This window comes from Bactrocera neohumeralis, chromosome 5 (assembly GCF_024586455.1).
Source record: "Bactrocera neohumeralis isolate Rockhampton chromosome 5, APGP_CSIRO_Bneo_wtdbg2-racon-allhic-juicebox.fasta_v2, whole genome shotgun sequence".
In the NCBI taxonomy this organism is placed as follows: Eukaryota; Metazoa; Arthropoda; class Insecta; order Diptera; family Tephritidae; genus Bactrocera; species Bactrocera neohumeralis.
In genome coordinates, this window is record NC_065922.1 from 40,975,024 (window position 1) to 41,002,928 (window position 27,905).

The 27,905-nt window shown below is 31.1% G+C and overlaps 1 protein-coding gene across 4 annotated transcripts in view; it reads right to left on the reverse strand.

Moving 5' to 3' along the window:
* Positions 1 to 1,314: 1,314 nt before the first annotated feature.
* LOC126759978 (innexin shaking-B) overlaps positions 1,315 to 27,905 on the reverse strand; it is a 338,675-nt gene continuing 312,084 nt past the window's right edge. For all 4 annotated transcript variants that reach the window (XM_050475278.1, XM_050475277.1, XM_050475280.1 and 1 more), the window contains 5 exons: positions 22,090 to 22,244; positions 21,762 to 21,826; positions 17,377 to 17,543; positions 14,191 to 14,369; positions 1,315 to 14,091 (listed from right to left, as the gene is read on the reverse strand). In XM_050475278.1, coding sequence (XP_050331235.1) covers positions 13,899 to 14,091; positions 14,191 to 14,369; positions 17,377 to 17,543; positions 21,762 to 21,826; positions 22,090 to 22,244 — 759 coding nt within the window. In that variant the 3' untranslated portion in view covers positions 1,315 to 13,898. The remainder of the gene's footprint in view (positions 14,092 to 14,190; positions 14,370 to 17,376; positions 17,544 to 21,761; positions 21,827 to 22,089; positions 22,245 to 27,905) is intronic.

Genomic DNA, 27,905 nt, shown 5'->3' on the forward strand with positions numbered 1-27,905 from the left:
ATTATTTATGTACTTTCTGATCAAAATCATACAACGTTGTCAATTCGTTCTCATCATTTACTTAATATCGTATAATATTATTTTATATCATAATTTAATAATAATATTTCAATATATTACTGTTACCTTAAGAAATTTCATGTTAATCTTATATTGTTTTTGTATTTCTTTATATATGTTTTTAGGTCTTTATACAATATTATTAATCATATCGTTAATAATATTAAATAACTAAATGTATATTATGCGTGCATGAGTATTATTTACAGTTTTATTTAATTAAATTCTTTCGTTAGTAAGATTTTCTATAATAATTTCACTTTACTTTTCTTTTCTTTTCATTTTCACACGTCGGTTTCCCCATATATTTTTAAGAATTGCATGTGCTCCTTTTTTCAATATTTCGTTTTTCAAGTTCACCTTCGTAAGGTGAGATTTTCTTTTTTGTTCTGACTGAACTGTAAATCTTCTACTTCTATTTATTGTTATAATGATGTCGATTTGCTTTTTAGGTTTTACTTATGTGTTTGATAATGTTAATAGTAATAATTATAATTATGCGTAAGTATATTGACTACATTTCGTAATACGATTACATAATCCTGAAAATGAAGATGTGATATTCAACAGGCTACCTTCCCGTCGGCAATTCTTAAATATGCCTCCATTTTAAATACATATTCGTCTTTTTGTTTTGTTTTTCGATATTATAAATTAGGTAGTATTATACTTATTATTTGTTGTCTGATAAATTGCTTAATGTTATTGCAATATACTGCAATTGATTTTGCACTCAAATTAAATTTCACATGACACGCATAAATTTCACCAATATGAGCCAGATAATCCCCATTTTGTTCATACTTATGTACGATTTGTCTGCATGATGTTGACTCAGATTTCAGATTTTCATTAAAATTACTACTCAATAAATTGTGTCTGCGCGCCTACAATTTACATAACTCTATGTACGCAAGTGTTATTGTATATGCTAATATGTATGTATAAATTATTGTAATAAATATTTCACAGAAATATTCCTTTCAATTCTAGCAGCTCCGCATTATATTTTTTTTTCGTTTTAAGATTTCAGCTCGAGGGTTGCTATGTATATAATACGTAAATATTGGTAAAACTCTCGATACTTGCATTGCCACATAATTTGGTTCTTATTTGTTAGCATTTTAATCAAATTTTCCTTATGAATGTAAAAATGTATGTTTGAATATGCATTAAACGCTCAACTCAAATGATCGTACATTATTTCGCGTCATTCAATACTTCTTTATTGCAATATCTTTTGCTTCATCTCTCTTTTTTCTTTTTTCTTTTGGTTTTTATTTTTTTGTTTCACTACAGCTTTTCAAATTAAAGCTTTATTAACCATGCTCGCATTTATTATGAACAAAATCATAACCACTAACTGTGAGTAATTTAAAATGCTTCCTAAAATCCAGTATAATCCCTAATTTCATCTATAAGCTTAATAATTTATGTCACTGTTTAAAATTTCCTAATATTTCTATAATTACATAAGAACAAGTCAAAATATAAGCGTACGAAAAGAATCTACTTGGAAGGTATTTGTTTGACAACGGCTCTCTCTGAAGTAATTTCGGAGGACTCGCTTTAGTGAATTGTCGAACTTTACTTATATACTCAAGTATGGACATACTCTAAAATATAATATTTATGTATGTTTAACAATAATAGTTTAAGCGGATTTACTAACAAAATGTAAAAGACTAAAGCGAAACTACTTCTTTATATTTATTTATTTTGCAACTTATAGTATTTGTGCGATAGAATCAAATCTGATAGCAGACGATAGAGTACAAACAAAAAGTGAGGACTTTATAGAGCTACTGAAGCTGGTGAGTTCATGCCAGTTTGCAGTTAATTTTACACTAAAAAATTATTTTAATTTAGTTTTCACACGAAGAATTAAGAAATAAAGATATTCTTAAGGTTTGCTTTTGTAATTTATAATTCTTTTACAATTATGGCGAAATATGTTATCATGTTCATTGTCAAAAACTCAAGTGAAATTTCAATAACGAATTAGTAGCGTCTGACAGATAGATTTTTTGCTTATAACCTTAAATAGTCATTTCCTTGCTCAAGCCGAAGTACTTTCTTCAAACTTTAACAACATTTTCGTTAAGGCATGTAAATTCTGCGTGCGAGTCATTGTTATTTTCTTACGAGTACATTAGAAAATTGAGAAGAAATCTGAACCATCGAATCAATACGGAATCATACAGATAATATTTCAGTTTATCAGCTGAAATCTTTCGAATTCATTACCGAAAACCTAACGCATTCTCACAATTAAAAATCAGCTTCTGGAGTAAGTTTTCTGTGAAAATATATATTGGTTTGTCAAACACATGTAAATGGCAAGAAACAGATGTTTTGGGGATTCTGAAGGCAAAAACAATAAGTCTGAAGACTTAAGGATAAGCTTGTCAGAAAAAAAAACTATTTATTCAACTTATTTTCATTTCCAAACAGAAGCTTAGCGCAGCAGCCACAACTTGTACTTGTCAAGACTTTTCCTAAGAAATCTTAGATATTTGCTTTCAATCTCCGTTTAGAAATTAGGATTTGAAAGTTTGATTATTATCAAATTAAATGCTTGGGAAAATAAAATAACTCGAACAAGTTTTTCCGAATGAGGTTACATGTCGGTGATTACAGTTTAATTAATAAACTGGTGCTTCGTTTGATATTCTATATAATCGTGTCTTGTGGAAACGTGGCAGTATTGCACTTTGACTACTGAGAGAGAATCTTTTGAAAAACATTATTTCTATAACGAATTCTGCAGCCCTTTAACACAGTTAAGGCAAAATCTGACGTTTCATATACAGTATACATATTGCTTTTGGATGTACATTTTTCGAAGCTTTTCGAAGTGATATTAAACACATGAAATGCACTCTAATGGTAAATAAGTTCTGAATGCAAACTGAATATTTGGTTGCTTCTAGCGCAGCCGCTGCAACAAGCAAAATATGTACATTAAATAATGTTGCTTCTATAACTTTATAAGTAATATATGATGGACATTGAAACTATGCAGTTGGACTAAATTCGTCTTTCTTTCGCGCTCTGCCTCTAATTACAAAACTTGGCATTTTCGAAGCTTGCTTTTGCGTATTTTCCTATGTAAATACTCTTTTGCTCTTGCTATATTCGTAATTGATATAAATTCCTGCGCATGAAATCGACTTCTTTTCCTCACTTTTTGTTTCACTTAATTGGTTCTGTTCATGATTATGTATTAATTATTTCGTTAGTTGTTTCAATTAATGATACATTTAAATATGTAAGTAACGGTTTATTTACTTGTATGCGTATGATTCTGTTTATTGTTCTTGCTTATAAGTAATCTCATGTATGTAGATAAAATAATCGAGTAAGTTTTCGGTTTTTTCTGTTTCAAAGTTTCGCGTCATCTATATATACTCGCATATGTGTGTATATGTATGTATATTGTATATATACTATATATGTATATTAGTCTATATTATCTTGTTTTACCGCTTATTATATAATTCAAATATGGCAATAAAATCTCTGCAATTACTTCAGTTCTCTTTTGTGGTTGTTGCTGTTTATGCTAAAGTCTAATAATTTGTTTGCTTACGTAAACTTTTGCATTGCTATCTTTCTATTTTATTATTTATTTCAATTTGTATATATGCATGTATATGTGTATATTTTGTTTCTGTAAATTTTGTTCGTATTTCCGAGAGCAGTTGTCGCGCTGCTGCAATTAGTTACTGATAGGTTTAAGTTATTTTTGTAATATATTATATTTTAATTTTTTTGTTTTTGTTTTTGGTTTTGTTTTAGTTTGGATTCTCACTTAGTTATTGATTTAATATTTTCTGCATGCTGTATTTATCATCTGCCCTTCTTTATTTGATTTTATTTTATTTATTTTTATTATGTATATCGCTTTTGCTTTGTATATGGTTTTAGATCGAAATTCTTCTAGTTGAAGGCAATTGGCGAATTTGTTTTTGAAATTATTTACGCAATTACTTTACAGTGTGTTGTTTAGCTTATTAAAATTTTTAAACTGTTTTTTCGGTATTCAAAGAAGTGATTCAATGTGGACGTACTGAGAAATGAAAAGTAAATAATGTGTAAATAATTTACTGAATTTTACAAAATAGAATGTAAGAATATATGTGTGTGCTATGCTATATTTGAATACCATATGCTTTAATTTATATACTATTAATTTATATATTAGGTAATTATTTACTAAATAAAATAGATATATACACTTTGTACATGTGTTTGACCTAAGTAAGTTTATAACTTTGCATCTAATAGTATATAATATCCTAATTATTTATTACAATTTATTGCTAAAGATTTCAATAGGGTTGCTTTTATATTACAATATAATGTATAATTATTTTATTTTGAATTTTATTATTATTATTTTGAATATAAGGCAATTTTATTAGTATTCCAAGGAATAAAAAAATTATTGAATCCGATTTTTTAATATAAAGTGCGTATTGCTTGCGAGGAGTGTGACTTAGAGAGGATAGAAAAAATTAAGTGACTAATTTTATTGCTTTGCACATACGTTTATATATGTAACATTTTTGTTATCTTATTCAGTTGAAATTTAGCTTAGAAATCTAGCGCAAATGTTCGCTTATAAGCACATATTCTAAAAACATAGTGAAGTTGTTTCTTTTATGACATTATTAGAGGTAATGTAGAGGAAAACAACCGACTAGCCACAAAATTCATTTAAATCAACCAAAATGAATGTGAATGCTTTGTGAAAATATTTCACGCACAATCCATCAAATTAAAGCTGGCTGGACCATGGACAATAAGAAATCATGTATTGTTATATACACATACATATATTCTAGTAATACGTCGATATATGCATAAGCAGTGGCATTTTGCATTAATACTGCATTATAACGCACCTAAAATCTTAAATTGATCTACGACAAGAAGTCCACAAATAGCATACATCAAAGCTGTGTTAGAATTCGGAATTAGAAAAATCAAATTTTTTATATATACTCTCCAAATTTGAATAAGTATTATTTGAGAATAAGAAGCGCTGTGGTTTTGTACAAAACTATTCACAATAAAATTTTTGCCCACCTAAATAGTTTTTTACAGGCAAAAAAATATGAATTTGAAGTGAAATAGAACAGTACAAAACGTTGCTATTGCAAATAATTAATATTTATATTGAAATTAATAAGACAAAATTTCTTTTTAGATAAGACATTCATAGCTGCTGTCACACATCCCCTTATAAGTGCCATTCTTACCTCAATCTACAATTGAATTTGTACATACATATGTTCTTACAAATGCAGTTATGGCGTATATCATTAATATAACTACATATGTTAAATTTTCTTTAAGCAGAGAATATCCAGAGCCAGTGAAGGTTCACCATCTTGTGTCTGCTTCAGAATTATTTTTAGAAAGGTGAAACTGGCTCATTATATGCTTTTAGTCTTATTTTTCAAGCACAGCGTTGCATTTGCAATATAAGTAGCAGAGAAATATTTCTTTACTAAGGCAACACTAAAAGAATACGCATTAGTGCAACTATGTAAAGCAAGATCTAATACCAACAGATGCGCCTAAAAGTATACTAATTCACGCTATACATACATATATATTCATATATTGTTAAGGTAAAAATGTGAAAATACATTGCGCTATAGCATAGGGCATACTTTCTTTCTAATTATTGTCTTCTAAATTTCTAAAACTTAAGCATATACAAAAACACATTTCCTAGTTACTCGCTATTTTGTGGTTTAATTAAAGTGCGATAATTATGCTGGTTATAATGTTTAATTGATCTAAGTGATAATTGTTTAACTAAGTAAATGAACTACAACTATTGTATTTATATGAGTGGCAGTTTTCTACAATTTGTTAATGAACTTCATCCTTAGATATTTAAATATTGAGAAAATCTTACAAATTAAATTTTTATGTTAAATTTCAAAGTTTCTTGTATTGAACTGATATTGGCGTAAATTACTGTGTTACATTACTGAAATATTGCAATTAGTAGCTTGTACAAGATTTTATGCTTTTTTTTTTTGACATCAACTTATGATTCCCAACACAAATTAATAATATTTCTATACATTAAATAATAATAGCTGTAATAAACTTTAAATGATTTAGTTTTATTATACTTTTGATGGTAAATCTAAGAGTCACAACAAAATTAACAGCAAATAATTCTGTACGTGGCATACATATTTATAGCCGTCAACTAACTGATTGCACCACTTTGCACCAAATGTCAGTAAAATAAATAATTTCCTATTAAAATCCACAAAATTAATTAAGGAGAAAAATAATACATATTTTATTAGATGGAAAAGTGGCTGTCTTCTACTTCCGATTAGAACGAAGCGCACTATACTCAGAACAAGTATACAAATTAAAACACTCTTTTTTCAATTACTTTACCACTCTGCGACAGCACTGGAAATATAATATATTAAATTTATATTACTTGAAATCCAGAAAGTAGTTATTAAACAAAATTATGTAAGGCAAGGCGTAATGGCGCTTGCTAAGTTCTGCAATTGTGCGTATTTTTCGTCCAGAAAATAAAATTTTTCTTCATATGTCAAAAAGAAAAATCGCAAAGTTTGGTACAAAAAATGATCGAGATATTGGAATTTCGATCCAAAGTCAACGAAAATTATTTTTTCTAACATTGAGCCACACCAGTAACAGGAAGCATCCAGTCAACTTCACACATTTTATTTCAAATGCCTTTAAAAAGGTATTACACGTTAACTGTAGAAAGTAAAATGCCAAAATAAGAATTTTCCTTTTTCAATGTTTTAATTTGACACTGCAGTGCGTTGTAACCCGTTAAGTAAATTCCGTTCATTGTGTGTTATGGGATGAATTCTTTTATATTATTTTATAATAAATTTATGACTGATATCATGACATAAAAGACAATCTCCAATTTTTTGCTGTTTATTTAAATAACAAAATAAAATTCATTCCACAAACATAAACAGTAGGGGAATTGAGAAACAAATCAATTTTGGCTTTAAGTTTGTGGTAGGCATTTTTACTAATTTGAAATGATTTTGTTTAAAAGCAATATAGTAACACATTTTTTACATTCATGAATATGAATGCGAGCGGATAACAGACTAAGAACCGTTTCCTCAATATGAGATAAAGCTCTTAATCAGAAATTTTGTGTCAAGAAAAATAGTTTACTCGATATCTGGTTAACAATCATCTCTCATCTAAGTTCTGATGAACTTTACCAAAAGTCTTCTTTTTTAGTTTCAAGTCAGAACATGAAATGACAGCTGTCAGCAGTTAAATCTAAAAAAAATCAGCTGCATAAACGGCGTTCAGGCGCAAATATTACTTTGAAACACAGCAAGTTCGGTGAACTGTTTTCCCCACGTTAATCGTTACGTTAATGTTAATCGAATATTAAGACAACTACCCTAAGTAACTAAAGTTTTTACTAGGTTAGGTGAAACTGGTAGGCTAATAAGCCACGCATGGTTCAGTTTTGGTCGTTTGCGGTACCAGATGGAGTTCAGTTCCTAGGTCCAAAAGAAGTAGTCATCCTTTAGGATGCCTGCGCTTGATGCGAATTTTAACAGACTCTGCGCCCTCATTATCGATACCTTCACCAGTCTATCATACCGTGGAGACCGCAGATGCTTACAGCGTAGTCTTGTTAATGCGGGACACAAAATATTATTTCCCTGGTAACCTGCTCTAAACATTTCCTGCAATCTTCTCGATCTTTCAGCCCTATTCTGCAAGTCCGCCACCAGTTAGTAGTTTTTAAATAAATATTATTAAGTTCAAGTGTTCAAAACGAGGAGTCTAATTATTCAGTGAACTACTTTCTTGTTGCTAAAGTATTTTTAGAAAGATTACTAAAACGGATAAATATTCCGAAGGTTTTAATACAAGTACCACTTCTTGCAATGTTAAAAATTCGAGGCTGCAGAAAACGAACAACGATTGCGACTCTACAATACACAAAAAAACAACATAATTATTTGAAAGAAATCAACCATCCTCTTATTGACCTTAATGATTTGTCTTCAGACCAGTAGACCAATGTTTTCAGAATGTCAGTGAAAAAAGAAGTTAGAGCATATTTAATAAATAAAGTATTTAGGACAGTAGACCAATGAGCTTGGTATATCAGTGAAAAAATAATAATAATAATAAAAAATAATTTAGAATTAATAAATAACTTCAGACAATTCTACATCGGTCTCAGTTCATCCCTTATATAAATACATTAGTGGTTGGGTGGTTGACATTGAAATCATGTGTTACTTTCAAACCAAAAGAGTCGACCTGGTATTTAATAACAGCACACGTCAGTGTCCGCTTGTAACATATAAATCAGCTTATCTCGAACACTTCTAACTCTGGTTGCGCCAGCTTACTATTTATATATCGAAAAATATCAGATTCGATTCTCTTACTATGTCTGAGCTGCCTCTTGTTTGAAATTTAACATTTGAGCGAACCAAAGCTATTATATTCGATTCTTTCAAAACTGCATAGTTAAATTGGTAAAATTGTTACAGTTAAATGACCGTTAAATTATGCCAGTTCGCTGCGTTTATACCAGTCGTTTGATCGATTGATCGCTCTATGAGCTCCGATTTCATGTCATATCTTTCAAACTTCTACAAAATAGAGGGTCAATGTGGAGAAGCCTTTAAATATAAGTTACATAATAACACAAAGAAGCATTAGGCAAAATAAATTAAAAAATACAAATTTATTTTGAAATATCGAGTTTGACTAACCAATTTACTTTGCTTTCGAATTAAAAGAATTTCTCCAATATTATATATATTGTGTGTATATGTATAGTATATATTTAATCTTAATTTGCTCGTGTCGAAATCATAAGCTTTGAAAACTTTGAAAATAAAGCTTCCGATGTGTAAGTACCCTCGAATTTTCGTTGATTTAGGCTACTTTATAATAGCTATAATAAGTTTTACAAAATGTTTGCTTTTATACGTTATATTTATAAATATGTATGTGTATATTAAATTATTAACTTGTACAGCTATTTTGGCTAATCGAGTCTGAATAATTCTGTTACCGATACAGTAATGCAATTAAGCATCGCATATTATTGAGCTCTTAAATACTTGTTAATATCTCTAACATGACCAGCTTTTATTGCAACTATGAAGCACTAATTTAAATACATAAAAGAAATTAATGTAATATAGCAATTTCTATCTAACATCTATGGGCTTTCACCACCTACTTATATTCGTTATATTATGAAAAATCTTTAGTTTGACTCCGTACCTAATGTATGAAAAGAGATGCCAATCGATGCTTAATTATAAATGTTCAACCGAATTTGGAAAAATATACAAATTTATGTCGTTAGTAGCAGTCACACTCAACTAATAAATGGCTAGTTCTGCGTTTGGAAAATTATGCCCTCGTAGGTATGTAAAATTTTCTTTTGCTATGGAAATTGTTGCTGCATTGAATTAAGTTGAATATATTTGCTCAAAAATGTGTGAGTCCTTTGGTACAAAAGCGCCCCAAGGGTCACGAATACGTTCAATTTTACAAGTAACTAATAACTACGCCCAATAATGTGAATTCTATGCAGGCTTAAAATATATTGCATATTCTTTTATTTATACATATGTATGTATGTACAAAAACTATGTATCTCTTACATGAAAGTATAAAGATTACTTTTTATTAATTAAAAATCTATGAGCTATTTTTTGCGTTTTTTAGTTTATACGTTTTTTTTTTCAATTTTTACTTTCGCATACAAATGTGAAAATTTGTCCAGGAACAAATCTATTGCTAACTTTATTAATACTCACAGTATGCTATAATTTACGCATGATTTCAGTTTGATCATACACTAGTTTTTTTTTAGAAATATCATTTTAATTACCTAATTTAATCTTTTCCTAAGTTGTACTTACTTAATCGTAATTATTTCGTATATGTAATTTGTTAGCATTACTTATTTAATATAATGATATAGTTCAATTGTTCAATTCGTTTCTATTGCTTAAATTTACATATATTTTATTCATAACTTTACAGCATTTATTGTTTTTATTAGTAAAAGTATTATTTATCTTACTAGCACCGCGTGTTTGTTTTGAATTTACTTTAATTTTCGAATTTATGTGCATATGTATGTATGTACGCTTGGTATATTATGTGAATTAATTCAATGCGATTTATCATTTGTGGCTATATTACCTTTTATGATTCTCTTTTTGAATTTTGGATACTTCAATGGCCAGTGTCTGTTTCTCTGTATGTGACACGTGTAAAATATGCGGGCAAGAGACTTGTGTTTGCCACAAACTATTGCTTCATACCCGTATGGTTGTTGAATATATGGATCTTATGTTTTGATTATTCTGGCAGTGTAATTTCATCTGTAGTCTAGTTACAAGTACTTCGCTATAATAAGTCAGAGAATCTTAATATAATATTTACACGTATGTATATGTAATTGGGGAAGTAGATGCGATCTAAAAACGCATGGATGATCTCTAAGATATGTTTTTATTTTTGTATAGAAATAATAATATTTGGCTCTGGTTTTTAATTTTTTTGAAATGTCACATATTATTTATAACCCTAAAAAAAATCATTTATTAATATTTTTTGATAATATTGTAGCAACCCTGCATAAATACATTAAGTTCGTAATATGTTTGGCATTTGGTAGAAACAATCGCATGAGAACTCAGAAGAAAAGTATAGTCTGAAGGATATGTCTAGCGGCTCGAAAATTTAATTACTACTACTAAGTCCAGCTTTATATTGACCGTTGAGCTTTGAAAAACTATTCACATAGGTGGTAGTTTGACTGCAAAAACTCTAAACTCTATAAATTGCCGGCATATAGACGCAGAATTATATACTCAATTAAATAAATATAAATGCTTTTCACAAACATTCAAGTGGAAAGTCAAGTCTCTCCGCAAACTACTAAAGGTTTTCTAATTAGTATAAGTAAATCAGCATATTAATCCATTTTTTATGTCTATACGGACAGGTATAGCTATGCTATTAAGTCCTCATGTGAGCTTTGCTTTCCCGTCGAATCAGAAAAACGCACAGGTAACTGTACATTTGAACATTGCGAGCGGGCAACGTTGTAGAAAGATCAAAATAAGTTGAACCTTCGGCCGGAATGTTGTTTTTTGAAAGATATTGGAAAAATATATCAACTTTTTTTGGAAAATTTGAAATTCAGCACATTTAAATGGCACTAAGGAGTGTGCAGTTTCGAAAATCAATATAACGTCAATCGTTTATAGTTACATATACATATTAATTAAGCCAAAATTGTTGACATGCCATTATTGTTGTAACTTACAAGTGTATGAGTTTATTTGTAATCATTATAAAATTTATTGTTTTGTTTACAATGCAATTTGTTGCTTAATAAAAAGTGGGCAGTACGAGTGTCATTTGCGTTCCCAATTCAAAATCTGCTTCAATATACATACATATCTATAGGAAATTGCTAACTAACGGATGCTACCACAATCAATTGTATTTATGAATTAGCATGTCTGATGTGTACGAACCATATTATTTGGACGGATACTTGAAAACTATGTAATATACGAATGGCTTGGTAATGGATGTATGTATGCACTGACGAGCGACAAACCTATGTAGAGCTTACTGTGACCGATTCAAAATAATAGCTTTGCATTTAACCCGAGCATTTAGTTGGTAATATAACCACAAATTTGTGTACGTATGTCTTCATATACATATATACATACACATGTATGTATGCAAATGTGCGCTTGGTTTGCTTACATTGCATATGAAATATTGGTTTTTAGTATTTACAAAATTATATATAACCCACATGGCATATGCCCAGACGCACTTCCGCATATACACATCTGCAATAATACACACATATGCACATATACCCCGCTCACTTCGTTTCGTTTTAATATAAGTTTCGATTCTTAAAAATTGGTATATGAATATGAGTATGAAAGTGCCTTCATACTGCTTACTATTGTTTCAGTAATTTACGCAATTAATTATTTATTTGCTACCTTTTGCCTTAAATTTTCACTCATACTTGAAAAGTTTACTTGCTTGTGGTTCATAAATTGCAAACACTTTCCACTGCTTTGTTTATATATGTAAGTATGTACTGTGAAAACAGCTCATTATCGCCTTGTCTTCACTATAATATCTGCACTTGTGTATGTTAATGCACCAACCTAAGTAAGACTGAACTTAAGTATTATATATTATATACTTATATATAAATATGCAGTGTATTTGGTTTCACTAACTATTTCTTAACGGTAATTTACGTCGCACTGACGTAACTATTTCATAATGATATAATCTTGTCTCATCTCGTTTTTAAGTTCATTCATACTTTATATAATAATTTTAATTTTAAATTTAATTAAAAAGTTATTCGTTTATTTACTATTTGTATTTGCTTATTGCAATGTATGCATGAATGCTCTCATGTACAGACGCACGAGTATGTCTTCAGATTAAATGCTACTTTTCTCGGTTATTTAATGAGGCGCGCTATATATGTATGTATTTATGTATGTATGTTCGTATGTATGTATGCTTTGATGATTATTTTTGCTTATATCTGAGTTGTTGTAGTTGTTTATGTGTTATGTACTTGTATGTATAGATATTTAGTTGATGAGTTATCATGGCTATTCTGCATATTTCATAAAACTTTCATATGATTTTGTATAATTACAATACGTTTACTCGTTATTTGTTTTTGTTTTTGTTTTTCGTTTCAACTGGTTTGTATGTATGCGTGTGTCGTACAGTACTCCTGATTAACTATGAAATGAATTACACTAATCTTGTTGTCGTTGTTATGCTAATTATTTCAGCTTATGATATTGGAATTAATATTTTTTTTATTTTTCTTTATTTTATATAAAATACATATATATGCAAGTATTGGTGTAAGTTGGTGTGCTGTCGGCGCTATGATAGATTTTTTTGGTTGGTTTCTTTTGGTAGAGTTTTATATAAAAGATGAGAGCTCTCCTCACTTCCTTTCTTCCTTCCTTCCTTCGTTGCCGTCGACAAGTACACCACTGCAAAGCTTTGAATTTCGAGCTACATGTGAATGTATCGATGCGATGTAATGTGATGTGATGCATGTAGTTGTGAGGATGCTGATTTTGCCTGTTATTGGTGAAGTAAACGCGGCCCTTTGCTGGCTGGTAGGCTGGCTGACTGCTACTTGTCCTTGTTGGCTCTTTACAATAATGCAATCTTTCGCGGGTGTCGTCTCAGTCGTAGTACTTTTCGGTTGTTAATATACGTATAACATGACAAGCTATGAATATTTGGATGCGTCTCGATGATTTACGAATGTAGGTGAGATCGTCTGCTTGAACACGCTTATTTGCTATTCCTAACATATGCTACGCTTAATTGTTTAGTTTACACACATTCGCACACATATATGTATAAACAATTCGTCGCTGTCACACACTATTTGACTTTTGGTTTATACTAATATCGTCTATTATGAAAGCATTCTGCTTTTTATATTTATTTCTTAGAATTTGTTTTTATAGCGGATTATATTAAATGCCGGTGAAACTGATGGCGTTAATGTGGTTTCGCTTTTTTTGGAGTTTTTCTGTTGTTTTTATTTTTATTAGTTTTGCATTGGTGAGAATTTTTGGAAGCCGGTGCTACTGCTGCTGTTACTAAAGCGGTTTTGGTGTTGATATTATTATTTGTGATAGTGACGGTTATATTGAGACGACAAATTGCATTTTGTATACTTTCTAATACTCCCAATATCATGCATCCTGTATTTCACCTTTCAGTCCAGGCACCCTATGGTGTTGGTTATGTCCTAAACGATTGGCTAAATCCTGTACAACATCACGAAATATAACCGTATCTATATTTTCACCTAATAAATATAATAAAAACCAATCGCCCATCTTCGACCGACGAACGATTATTTCAATAGCGTCTCGACGCACTAACCTAAAATTAAAATAAACAAAATTATTAAAATTAATTTAATTTGAATTTGCGTATAAAGAATATAGATTTTTACGAGTGTATGTCTAGGTTTGTGCTTACCTAAATCGCATACGAAACAAGTACACCCTCATGCGTGGTGAAAATATAATTACCACCCTGTATATTAACGTTAACAGTGTTAGAAACGTTAAAAGTATGAACCAAAACCAAAGGAAAATGTATATTTTCTCATTAACAACATTTAATGGCAGTATGCAAATGGCGTCGTGTTTCTCCACCTGAAAAGAGAAATCATTATATGTAGTTTTTTGTACAAAAGTAATGTTTTCACACTTAGAGAGTTTTAAAGTTATAGAACCGATAAAATAAGTTCAAATGAAACTTAAAATGATAAATTTTATTGCAATAAGTGTTTGAATAAAATTCTGGATTAACGCGGATAAGTGTTTTAAAGTTCATATTGTCCCATCACACACTTCATTGGTTTACAAAGTTGTATAAGCACAGGTAATTGTTTTCTCATATTTTCAGTAAAAAATAGTGAGCAATTAGAGCGCTCAGTTCTTAATATGGCACTAAATTTGATAGTTTCACGCTTATTGATCTGCCCGACTGAAGGCGCTTGGCATTAACGTAATGAACCAAAGTGTTGCGGATCATTGTCTGTAAAGTTGATGCCATCTTCTATGTTAAAAAGTGGAGGCCAATATGCCTTCGACATAGAAATTACCCACGATTGTAAATTTGTCCGGATGACAGTCTCTTCTAAATTTTTGCGCTGCAAATGCCATGCAAGTTTAGTTATTTACGCCCCTTTAAGGCAGAAATGTGCCTCGCAGAACACGAAATTTCAAAATAATTTTTATGATTTCTAAACGTTTTCCAAAGTATTATATATTGAACGTTGGACACATGTGCTTACTTTAACAGCTGGTTTGACCGCTTGCTGTCCCTCTTGGAAGTGCTACCCCTCAAAAACAACCCAGACATTAAAATAAACTTTCCAAGACTTGTGTTTAATGTCATAATATTGAATGCACATAAGTAGGCATATTTACTTCATAAACTGTGCCTGTCTATATATCAAACTTTATAGCTTATATTCTTTAGTACAATTCAATTTTTTATATACGTATATAATAGCTTATTTACATGATTGCGATTTCATTGCTTCTGATTGAATTTAAAATTATTTTTGTTTTGTAAAACTAAGTGTGGTAACGGTATACAAATTTCGTGTTTGGTTTGTTGAGAGAAATAGTCCAATTAATTGGTACCATTGGGGTTATACCAGTGTAACGCATGAAAAATTAGGCAACTTTCGTGAATTTTTTGAAACGAAAGTAGTCTGTTGAATGTTTCGAACTTCTTTGAACGTTATAAGGTATATTTTCAGCTATATTTTTAGATTTTTTTTTACAAAAATATTGACAAATAACGGAGTAATGAGCTATATTCGGTGGTGACAAAAAAAAAATTGCCCCAACTACTGACATGCTTCCGTCCGAAAATAGTAGCTGAAACAAAAAAATTCAAAAGGTTTATTAAACTTAAAAATATTTCCTATACCATGACCTACGATCTTTGAAAAATATTAAAAATTAACAAAATGGCGTAGTTTTGATCGTAGTCATTGTTTGGTAAATACTCAGTTTTAACTTGAAGTCGATTGGTTAACTTCTTGTTGAGTTATGATGTCAGCAATTTTGAAAAATGTCGTTTCGAGAAAAACGTGTTTAAAGTTCACTTATATATGTTTGTATCTGCGAGCGATCGGTCTTTAGAACGCTACCAGCCAAAAACTATTTAAGATACGACTTTGCTGATTTCACAGAATATTTTTGGAAATATAAACTAACGAAAAAACAGAACAAAAAAAATGTGAAAGTGTCACACTGGTATAGCCCCTTAACTTATTTTCCAGCTTTCGAATAATATGTCAAGCGTTTAAGAGCAACGAATCGAACAAACCATACCAGTTGTTCAAACGGAATGCCTGTCATAAATTTTGTATTTTTATGAAATAAATATTACTGGATATTGCTTTTTGTATATTGACTGTGCACATACTATGGAACTCAAAAGTAATTCCAAAAAAATCAAAACTTTAACTGCGGCTGCATCGAAGCAATTTTTTATATTATAAAAGGGTATACAAATATACATCTATATATTGATTATACAGCTACATACATATATGGTATTTTAGAGAGTCTAGTTATGGCTTTGCCAAAAATACGTGCCCAATTTCGAGAAGATATTTTGCTAAATAAAAAAAGTTTTATATACGTTATGAGTTCAATCGGTTAGTTTGTGTGACATAAGATCTGAACAATTTCTTCGGAGTTTGTAAGGATGCCTTCCTTAATAATTTGTCTTAAATTTTTTGAAAAAACTTGTCAAAGTTTTTCGTACAAAGACAAAAGTTTAATGGGTCAGGTTATGATCTATATGCAATAGTTGTCCGGTATCGGCAGTTCCGAAAAATTAGCAGCTTCTTTGTGAGAAAAGATATATCAAAAACTGAGAGGCTAGTTCGTATATATACAGACATACGGACGGAAGGACAAATACTTATTTAATACATAATAATTCTTTAAATAACTCAAATTCGGTTATTGCAATTTCATCATTTTCTCAAATCTAGTTTAACGATCTAAGCAATGAATTGCACAGCTCTACAAAATTATAACCTTTGTTATTCTGAATATCTTAGCAAATGTTGATGTTTTTAAATATCCAGTTTAAGAACTTCTTCATGAGTGTATTGAATGTGCTCGTCATCATCATGTGTCAGGAATAAAATTCATTTTTCCAGTCATTATTCTGCACACGTTTTTCGTGCATTCAAAACAAAAATCACGTGATCCCCACTCTCAAGCTGCTTACCGAAAATATGAAAAATTTCAAGGTAATAACAGTTTTGGAAAGTGAATCGTAAAAAAGTTTTGCGTTGATAGTCGAATTTTTTCTAGGTAACCATAAAGAACCAAATTATGGAGAGGTTGTGCAAAATATGCTGATATAAATTTTCTAAAATTCATGGAAGAAAGGTTTTGATTTTGACGGGATCATTACATGATGTCGTTTACTGCAGATCGTTAAAAGAGATTATTATGAAAGTAAAAATTATAAAAGAAGTTTTATGTTTTCGACATTTTTCTATGTGTATACTTGAATATTCAAAATAAATATGTATGTATGATAATTTGTTTCGTGTTTTCTGATGTAAAATGGAAATGAAGATTTAAATATAAACCAGTGTGTTGTATTGTAGTTACATACCTCCCCGCTTGAACCGTATTTAAAAAATGTACATTTGGTCATTCTAGGGAATATGTAGATCATGGGATCCATTCGATCTTCTTGATCGTCCTCCATATATTTTATAACCTTCCAGCCAAATTGCAAAAATTCGCCATCGAAAAATCGATTCATAAGAAACATTTGACCTGTGAATTAAAGAAATGTAAAACATTATAATTATTAGCGAATTGATGTTTATACTTATTCATATGTATACCATATACTACAAATGTAATATATGTTTATTACTACATTCTATTTCCCTACCATTATTATTATCAATAAATATTTGCGGATTAAGAAACTCGGCAACGCTATAATTAATTAAAAGGGTTGAGCAGAAACAAAAAAAATAGTTCTGGAAAAATACTCCGTGATTTTGCAGCAGTGGGTGGTAGAATCAAGTTCATTTACGATATAAATTCTCTGAAATCATTACCTGATGAAAACACATATGGTGAAAAGATGCTCATGGTTTAATTAATTTCATGTACTAAATTCTCTAGTAGATCTAATTTATGTTATGAAGACAAGTAGTCTATGTAGTGCAACAACTTCAATTGAAATTTAATTGATTCATACTGACGATTTCTAGATTAATTTTATTATCTGTTTCAACACTTCTTTATCTCTGAAAATTTGCAATTAATATTCAACACTGTGTAAATACTACTGTGATCAAATTGAAAGGTGATTTTTTTTCCATTTCATCTCCTTCAAAGTAATCCTCTCCCGCTGCAATATACTTATGCCTACGAATTTTCCAGTCATCATAGCACTCGGAAAAATTGTACATCGTTTTGGCCATCAAATCGTTCTTCAATTCAGCTTTTATATCCTCATTTGAGTTAAAACGTTGTCCTCGGAGTGGTCATGTGTGTGAAGTTACGCGAAGGTAAATCAGGCGAATGCGGTGGTTGCGGTACGATATTAGTTGAAAATGTGGCGAAATGATCACGAATAACCAATGCAATATGAGATGGTGCATTATCGCACTTCTTTGTTCAATAAATTTAGACATAGTAAAAATCGAAGAATTCATTTTTAAAGCCCCACAAAACGACGCGTATCTCAAATACTAATGAATATTTTGACGTGAAATTTACCATAGATGTCACTAACAGTACAACCAACATACATAAAAAAAATTGCCGATTCGAAAAACTCGCGAAGTATAAATTAAAAATTCACCTTTCAATTTGATTTGGCGATTAGGATTCAAATTTGAATTCTGAAATAATTAAATTACAATTACACAAGTAGATAACTTAAACTAAAAAACAGAATTGAGGGTATTAATGAAGGATACCCTAGAGTGAGAAAAATCAAGAAGAACTTTATCGGAAATCGAGTTAAACTCACGCATAGCACGCTTGAGAGGAGCATATTCAGCAAATTTAGTACTTTCCTTTTTATAATAAAATGGGGAAATAGATCTGAGACAATGCTGAGGACATTTGTATGTGATTGTTTTTTTTCTGTTTAAATACAGGACTGTCAAACATATTCAGCAACATTAAGTTACATTGAACAAACAAATGAAACGCATTGTTTTGGAAATGTCGATTTTTTCGGAAAATGATGAATTTAAGATTTAAAAGCAGTAAACGAGGCATATGTACATATATCATGCTCTATCAGAAGCAACATGCAAAAGTTGGTTTCAAAAAAACATTTATGCATGTTTGCTTCAAATACACGAAAGAAAATCAGTTTTGCATCGAATTGTCACTGTCGACGATAAATTGATTTAATTTAAGAATCCTTAAATGAGAAAATCGTGGGTTAATCCGGGAAAACAATCAAAATCGATTGCAAAACAGATTTATTTGGTAAAAAGGCAATAACATGTGTTTGGTGAGATCGGAAAAGTGTGGTATATCAGGAACTTCTACAACCTGGTGAAACATTAATACCAAACTGCTACTGTAAGCTATTTATAATATGGTATGCATTGTCGTATAGTTCTACAAAACACAAAATCCGCAATTGGAATTTTGATCCACATATTCGGTGTCTGGGGGCTTGATTTCAACGGACAAAGCATCGAGACACATTTGATGGTGCTTGATCGAGATCGGAAGAGGCGGTGCCACGCCTATTATACAATTTTGACTCCGACTCCTATAAATTTTTATTACATTATTCTAGGTGTAAAATTTAATGTTTACGCACTTTTAATAATTTTAAACAGAACCGTTATATGGGGATTGGGCGGGGTTATCGCCAGATTTCATCCCTTTTAAAGTGTCGGTTGGGGTGCTTAAGTGAATTGGTTACTTTTTCTCAAAATATATTGCCCACAAGTACCCATTACTACTGCAATTTTCTATGCCAAATTACAGTTTTGTATCTCAAATTAGTGCTTATTCCACATACTTTTTTGATTAATGGCGTTTCGTAAGCGTAGCAAATTCGCCTTAACTTTTTTCCAAGGAATTCAATTTCAGTAGGAAATCTTAATTTTTACTCAAGCTATCGCTTGCACAAACGGACAGTTACTCGGATTTCAACTCGTCTTTTCTTCCTAATCATTTATATATGTATATGTATACGAACCCCAAAAATTCGATTATTTTTTTTTGGCACAAACAACCGTTAGGTGGACAAAATTACTAAAGTCAATAGCAACTTGCAACATGTAAACATCGACTTGTTCTAATGTACATACTTACATATGCTAACTGTCTGACCGTAGTAGGCGAAAATGGGTAAAAACGGTGCACAAATTACCTCAGATCATATATTTCTTGTACTAAAAATTAGGTTGTTCAATAAGTTATGTCGTTCGATAAGAGAGGGCGTCGATTTAGTGTCACCGTGCCACAGTATTTCCTTACAATGGAAAAAATTGCATATCGTGCAGCGATAAAATTTTTATTTTTGGTAGGTGGAGCACCAAATTAAATTTACGATCGAATGTTAAAAGTGTATAATGATTGTTCACCTACAATTAGAACAGTAGAAATATGGGTTGCTGAATTTAAACGTGGTCGTACAAGCCTTGAAGACGATCCACGTGAAGGACGTCCAAAAAACGCTTCAACACCAGAATTCATAGCCAAAATATAAGGTATGGTGTTGGTAGTCGATAGACTGAGAGAAATTTAGTAGAGGCACCGCACGTCTCATTAGGCAATGTAAGCTATATTTTAAGTGAAATTTTGGGTTTTAGAAAGCTGTGTGTACAATGGGTGCCGCATTCGCTAACAATAGAACAAAAACACATTCGAATGCGACTTTCTCAGCAACATTTGGAGCGTTTTAAAAAGGATAAAGTGGATTTTGTGCGTCGATTCATCACTATGAATGACCATGATCCTGATGAAATCAAGAGACTAAAGATGGTGTGAACCTGGTTGTTCTTCTTCGAAATGAGTTCATGTTCGGAAATCGGTCAAGAGGGTTATGGAATCAGTTTTTTGGGATGCGAGTGATATTTTGTTTGTGGATTACTTGCAAGCTCGTTAAACAATTAGTTCTGAATATTATTGCAACCTTTTGGACCAGTTGAAGGAAAGAATTCGTGAAAAGAGACCCGGTTGGGAAGCAAAAAATAATACATAACAATGTACCGTGTCACAAAAGCATTTTGACAATGGCTAAAATCCATGAATTAAAGTTCGAATTGTTGGAGCATTCACCGGATTCACCAGATTTGACCCCCAACGACTTTCATTTGTTTCCAGAACTCAAAAAATTTATGCGTGGCAAGCGTTTTTCATCAAATGAAGTGGTCATAACGGATGTTGAAACATATTTTGCAGACCTTCCGGATTCTCACTTCAGGAATGCGATCCACAGATTGGACGATCGTTGGAGCAACTCTATTAATGTTCAGGGAGATTATACTGAATAATAGAGTGTATTTTGAATCATAAAATTGTGTTTTTCTTACCAAACGACAAAACTTATTGAACAACCTGGTACATGTATTGAATTCTGATTCTCTTATTGAATTTTTCCTCACATAACCGATATACTAAATTTGGTTTGAGTTTAAATCGCATATGTAGTAATGAAACTTAGTGAATTGAAGGAATATAATATAAGTAAATAAGAAACTAAATATTCGCAGTCTCGCAAAATCCTAAAATCCAGTCACAAGACTTTTAATAAACAGTTTTGTCAGCATCTGCAAATATTTCACCACCCTTGAATTGCGCAAATTGCGAAAGTATAAAATCGTGAGTTACACAGAACATAGCTCTTCTATACTTGTATTTATTTAAGGACTAGTGGATAAATGTAAATTTCCAAAATTCCTAACTGAGAGTATACCACATGGGAACATAAATTCTCGACCCTACCTATCCGAGGAAACTTTCAATAAGCTAATTATAAATTACTGCTTGCGTACTTACCTATCACATTTATGAGTGCCAGTAATTCGCACACGTAGTATCTGTAAGCCCACCAGTTGTGATACCTAATTAAAAAACAAACAAAGTAAACACATAAGTAGAGGTATATTTCGATTAATAAATAAATCGCTTTCATATGGCACAAAATATAGTGAATAATTATGTGCGAGACAGTCCCTGTATATGAACTTACACACCTGCAAAGCATTTCCTCTTGGAATTTAGAACTAATTTTAAATATTTTATTTGTTTATTTAATGAATAAACCAAACAGTAAATATTCGCTCCCACGTGAAAACTGTTTTTCAATCGTAAATAAAGCACTAACCTTAGATTTTCCCATAAGTAATCTAATAGTAATTTCTTTTTTTGTTTTTTCTCGGCTTCGGAACAAATTCCTATATCTAAGTCCATGATAAGTGCATGAATTTTGCCACCTTCCCAAGATTTCCACAGCCATCTTGGTGTGTAAAATAAAATCGCCTGAAATGGGAAAGAGGAAAAACAAAATGATTAATTTAAAATATTCAAAATAATTCAAAATTTGTACTTTAATAACATAAATATGCACTTCTACAAGTAAAGTGGAACTTCTCTCCGCGTTTTATTTCAGATCCACTTTAGGATAATTTGGACTATTTTTTGACATTATCCGGGATATAATTTACTTAAAGAACCTATTTATTACAGAATTATCTATTGTACCTGTTTTCCAATAAGAGTGAAATGATTTCTTTTCATACAAAAAAACACGCTAATTGTCAAGGATTCAAAGGTTTTTTATTTAGTGTGAAGTACAATCTATAAAATTAAGTCGACTTGTTTTTGTTCATTTTTTAAAGTTGTCAACACTTTATTATATAAATGGTGGCAAATTTTCAACTTGCATTAATTTTGGGAGAGTCTGTACATTCTTTGAATTTTTAATAACCTGAAATAGATTAAAAAAATAATGTGAACCATTTAGCGCAGTACAGCCAGAATTCGAACTACAGATAGAGGAAATTTGCATTAATACCATATATTGATTAAACTTGGTCCACTTGTTTCGCCTTAAAACGATGAATAGCACTAATTGCTAAAATTCTAACTAATTCACTCGTGTATCAGTAGTAGAAATATTTGGTAACAATAATATACAACTATATTATATTGTTAAGTAGACGTAATAATGCTGCATAAATCAGATATACTAACTGAAAATGCGCTTCTCATAAACTTGATGCAACTTCTAAAATCCGAAAAGGATTTCCAAAACGATTTCATTGCTTAATAGTTAATTGTAAATATATTGGAAAGAAGTCTGTTAAAACTTCTTCTAAATTTCTTGTAAGTTAACTACAAAAACATGCCGATAATGATTTCAATCTTCTAGATTGATTTTACAACAAATTTTCCTTCAAAATAATAGCGCGAAGTTAGAATATTTCAGTTAGTCAAGTGTGATGATAACAAAAATGTGTACATTATTTTGGCAAATCTCAATATTTGGGATATTATAAAGTAATAATATAAGTAAGAACTTTAGATTTTTAAACAACTGTTACAGTTACAGTGGGAAAATATATTATAGAAAAAGTAAGCCAGGCTCCGTAGATTTTAAAAAGTGATAGTGAATATGTCCTGCTAACAACAGTAATTGTTGATATAATAATTGACGGAAGAGTTACATAGACAAGTGTTTTATTAGATATAGGTCTCAAGTTCACCTCATAACCAAAAAACTCAAAAATAATGGAAAACTCTCTTCCAGGAGAGAGTCTAGCTTTATTTGAACAGTCAACCTCACCGCTTCTTAAATTACGTTTTGGTGGCCCACATATTCGACATAAGGTTTACTAAAACACGAAAATACGTATACGAAAGTATGTAGTACTCATAGAAGAGTTGAAGGAAGTGTCGACCCATTTTTATCTATTTTTGCCAATACTATATTTTCCTAAAATGCTACATACTCATTAAATGTTTCCTGTTATTCATAAAGGTATCTCACATACCATCACTAATCGTATCGAATAAAGTCACCAGGATGTTATATGTTTGGTATATGAGGGTTAGGTGAAGTTCTCGCCCAATTTTATCCAATTTAGACACACTGTTATCAGTAGTAAAACACACTCTCTCATTTTCATAGAGATAACTCACATGTTGGCCGATATAATCGGTCTAAAGTTATCCGGAAGTTCGAAATCGTTTTATTAGGTATATGGGAGCTAAGTATTGACACGATTCAACCAATTTTTAACCAACAGACATTGTCAGGAAAAGATTATTACCCTGCATTTTAATTATATATCTCACAAATTGAACGATTTTTGGGGTAAAAGTCAACTATAGGTACTGGGCACTTAGGAGCTTGAACAGTTTTTTCGGTAAGTTGGATTTGAACAACCGACTACTTTAAAGCCCTCTCATACCCTCTCGAGTTTACTGTCTCTAGCGTATCTAGTTATTGATTTATCGCACTTTAAATAGTTTTAACAGTACCGTTTGCACTGTTGGTAATAGTTCTTATAGAAATTGTCCTAAGAGAGTTTTGCCATTGTAGCTGCAGTTGTTTAAGAGATGTGTACATTAAACACGCCCATTTTCTCAAATTTTTCAGCCCAGGTTCCCCTTGTTACCCTAATTCTCTTTGTGAAATTACAGTTCCGAGGAAAATGTGATGCTTTTCAAATCCTGGTATAGCTGGCAATGATCCATTTTTGATTACCTCAAGTTTGTCCGGAGAATACACTTAATAGCAATCTTTTAAAAAATTGCTTGAGCAACTCGTAGTCGCTCAAACCGTAAAATATGCATTTAAAAATTAAACTATACGGATCGGCTGCAAGTTGTGCTGCAAATCTGCCATCAACATCGACAAAGTTTTCTGTCGCTTGAAACCTTCTAAACAAAAACATTACAAATAAAATGTTAATAGAAAATAATTATTTTCGACAAATTCTAGATGCTTCAAGTGTGACTGAAACTGCTTTTAGTGTAAGAAATTAAAAAAAAAATTAGAAAACACAAGCATTAGAGAATCGCACTTTGTCTGCAGACAATTTGTAACAAGCTTTATTATGTTTTACCCTTGTAGAAAAAGTATACAACAATTTAAGACTTAAGTTTCAAAATGCAACTCCGAAATTGACCAGATAGATTGAATCATTATAGCATATACATAGCTGTCATACAAACTGAACGATCAATATCAAGTTTTTGTAAGGTATCTTTTGTTTTCTGAAGCGAGTATTATAGGGTCGGTGCAAAGGAAGTTAAATTTTTTTCTTGTTTTTTTTTTTTTTACAGTATTATATTTCAATCAAAATATAAATATTTATTTTCGAGCATAGCTTAGAAATAAGTATATCTGGTCGTTATACCAACAGGATATATTATTCTTTAAAATTATACACCAATAGATTCATAAAGAATTGTATTTGTTGCGTTTATCCATTTTACCGTTTTTATTACTAATAACTCAAGATGTTGATGTTATCTATAGGTTATATACGTTACACTTCTATGTTTTTCATAGGTGACGATAACTTCAGTTACCTCTGACAAAATAATATCACACAGAATTATAGAAAAATACGACAATTCTGAATTTGTTAATGAAGGACAGGAGTTAAAAGAGTAAAAAGTTCTTTCTTCGAGTTTCGTACTGAACTGACCGGGCACCGCCCTACTTTGTATGTATTCTGGTTTATTTTTTTAGTAGACATCACTCAAGTTTTTTTTGGTTTCACATAATTTTATTTTGCACGAAAGCGATTTTCTACAATCTTGTAGTGCTTGTCCACTGCATTATTTTATTAATTACATAAGCATTAAAGTGTCAACCGCAATCTAGTTGGTGAGCTTACGGTGGATACAAACACGCGAACGTCACGCATGTATTTTGTCATTGTTTTGACAAGCATTTGAACGGAGATATTTCAATTTTTTCTAAGTTGGAAAAGTCCTTCAGTGGCGAAGCTGTTTTAGTATTTTTATAAAATTAAATAAACAATATACTGACAATCTTTTCACTCCAATGTATCGCTGCTGACGCATTCACTTGAATCTTAAGGCTTAGTTAAAAATACCATCAATTACCCTATGAAGTACTGATGGCATTAAGCGATAAGGTAAACAAGCTAACGCCACAAGTGACAAAATGTCCGATTTTGAAAATTTATGCTAATTTCGATGACATATTAATAATAACTTGTATCATAAATTAGCCAACAATAACACCTCCTAAAACAATAAGCTGTAAATAACAAGAGCCCCGTGTCGCCAAATCAAATCTTGTCAACGGAAATTATTTTCATTGGCGACTGCAGGGGCGCCATTATTCTAACAAGTAATCCTTTTCGTAGGCGTTTCTCCGCTTCGCCTGCTGATGAAGTTCGCAGTGTCATTGTCATTCGTTGCAAGTCACAATCGGTGCTTTCTTTCGTTTTGTATGATTTTTGTGTTTCACTAACGGCAAACACATGCCACTCTTGGTAGCGCCAAATGTGAGCGATCAACGCTATTTTATGATGGATCTTAACATTTTGGACACTCGCAGTAAAGTTAATTAAATCCATAGTATTTATTAAATCACTATACCATATTGCTATAAAGTTTTATTATTGTACTTAAAAATATAGCTGTTCGCTTGGCTTCTATATTCATACATTGACATACAGATCAAATGTTTAGGTATGTGTACCTTCTCTTTAAAAAAGTAATGACTTATGACTATGAAAAATATATAAAAGTAAATATACATACATATGTACGTATATGCATGTAGGTATGCTGGCAAGCAATATTTCTGACGCGTTGAAATGCCATATTTTTTTAATTTATGCGATTCTGAAATACAACTTTTAATTAATAATGAAAGAGGTGAAAGTTCAGTCATTTTATATTGGCAAGCTGTTCGCAACAAGTAAAAGCTTTTTACGAATACGATTTTAAATCAAAATTATATTTGATTGCCAACATTTTATTCGTCATCATCATGACGGAAATGTATGTATGTATAGTATGTATGTATTCTTCACAACTCGACGTAAAAATAAATATGGAATTTAGAAAAGGTGGTGGTTTGGATTTCAGTCTGTACGTCTGACTGCCCGTATAAGAATTAAATATATTAATAATTTAGATGACTTGATAAAACTTTGTTTCTTGGGACTATCGGAATGTTGATATGGGAGATGAGTGGGACCGGACTACTACCACGCTCACAAAATTTCCTTAATCGAAAACATGTTATACTAAATAAATACGGCAGGAGTATCAAATATTACAGCAAAGAAGAAGTGGGAAGGACTCAAAGGTGCCGGAGTGGAAAAATTGCTCCATTCATCTTTAGGTGAAGTTTTACATATACTGTAGTATAATATTAGATATACTATAGTTTAGTGCAGAAAATATGTAATAGTCCAAAAATTACCACAGCTCATACATGCCACATACAAGTGAATAATTTAGGCCGAATATGCCTTCCCCTATTCCCAATATTATCGATAGGGAGACTTCTGACTGTGTTAATACTGAAACTACTAACCGATCAATGTGACCTATTTCTACCAACCGCACTTGTGTCCGCAAAATATAATTTATAATGCAAAAAAATGTATACACTCTGTTTCATTGCTATAATAACATTATACTTCTGTGAAATACTGAAAAAATGTGTTCCCGTTCCAGAAACGAATGATGTTATTTTTAAGCTCTATGGTAACTCTAACAATTCTATAAAAACAATTTTTCTCTAACGGTACTTTTCCTACTATTATAAGTAGTAAGCGGAATGGTTATTCGACGATTGGCCAATACTATTTTCTTCATTCATTAATCCGGAACGCTCTGCATACATAGTTCACATAATCTCGACCCTCTGAAAACATTTTGTACCACCGCTAAACGTCGGTTTTTTCCAAGTTTTCCAAAGACTAACTTAGATTCGCCATCTTCGATAGTCAATAGTGTTTATCACACAAAATTTAACACAATTTCCACAACAGCACACAAAAAGTTATTAACCCAAAACTTATAAAGTGCCATCACTAAGCACTAAATTAAGATATAGAACTGTAATTTCGCACTGGGGATCGCAGTAACATGGGGCATCTGTGGGCAAAAAATTTTTAAAAAGTAGGCTCAAATAGATCT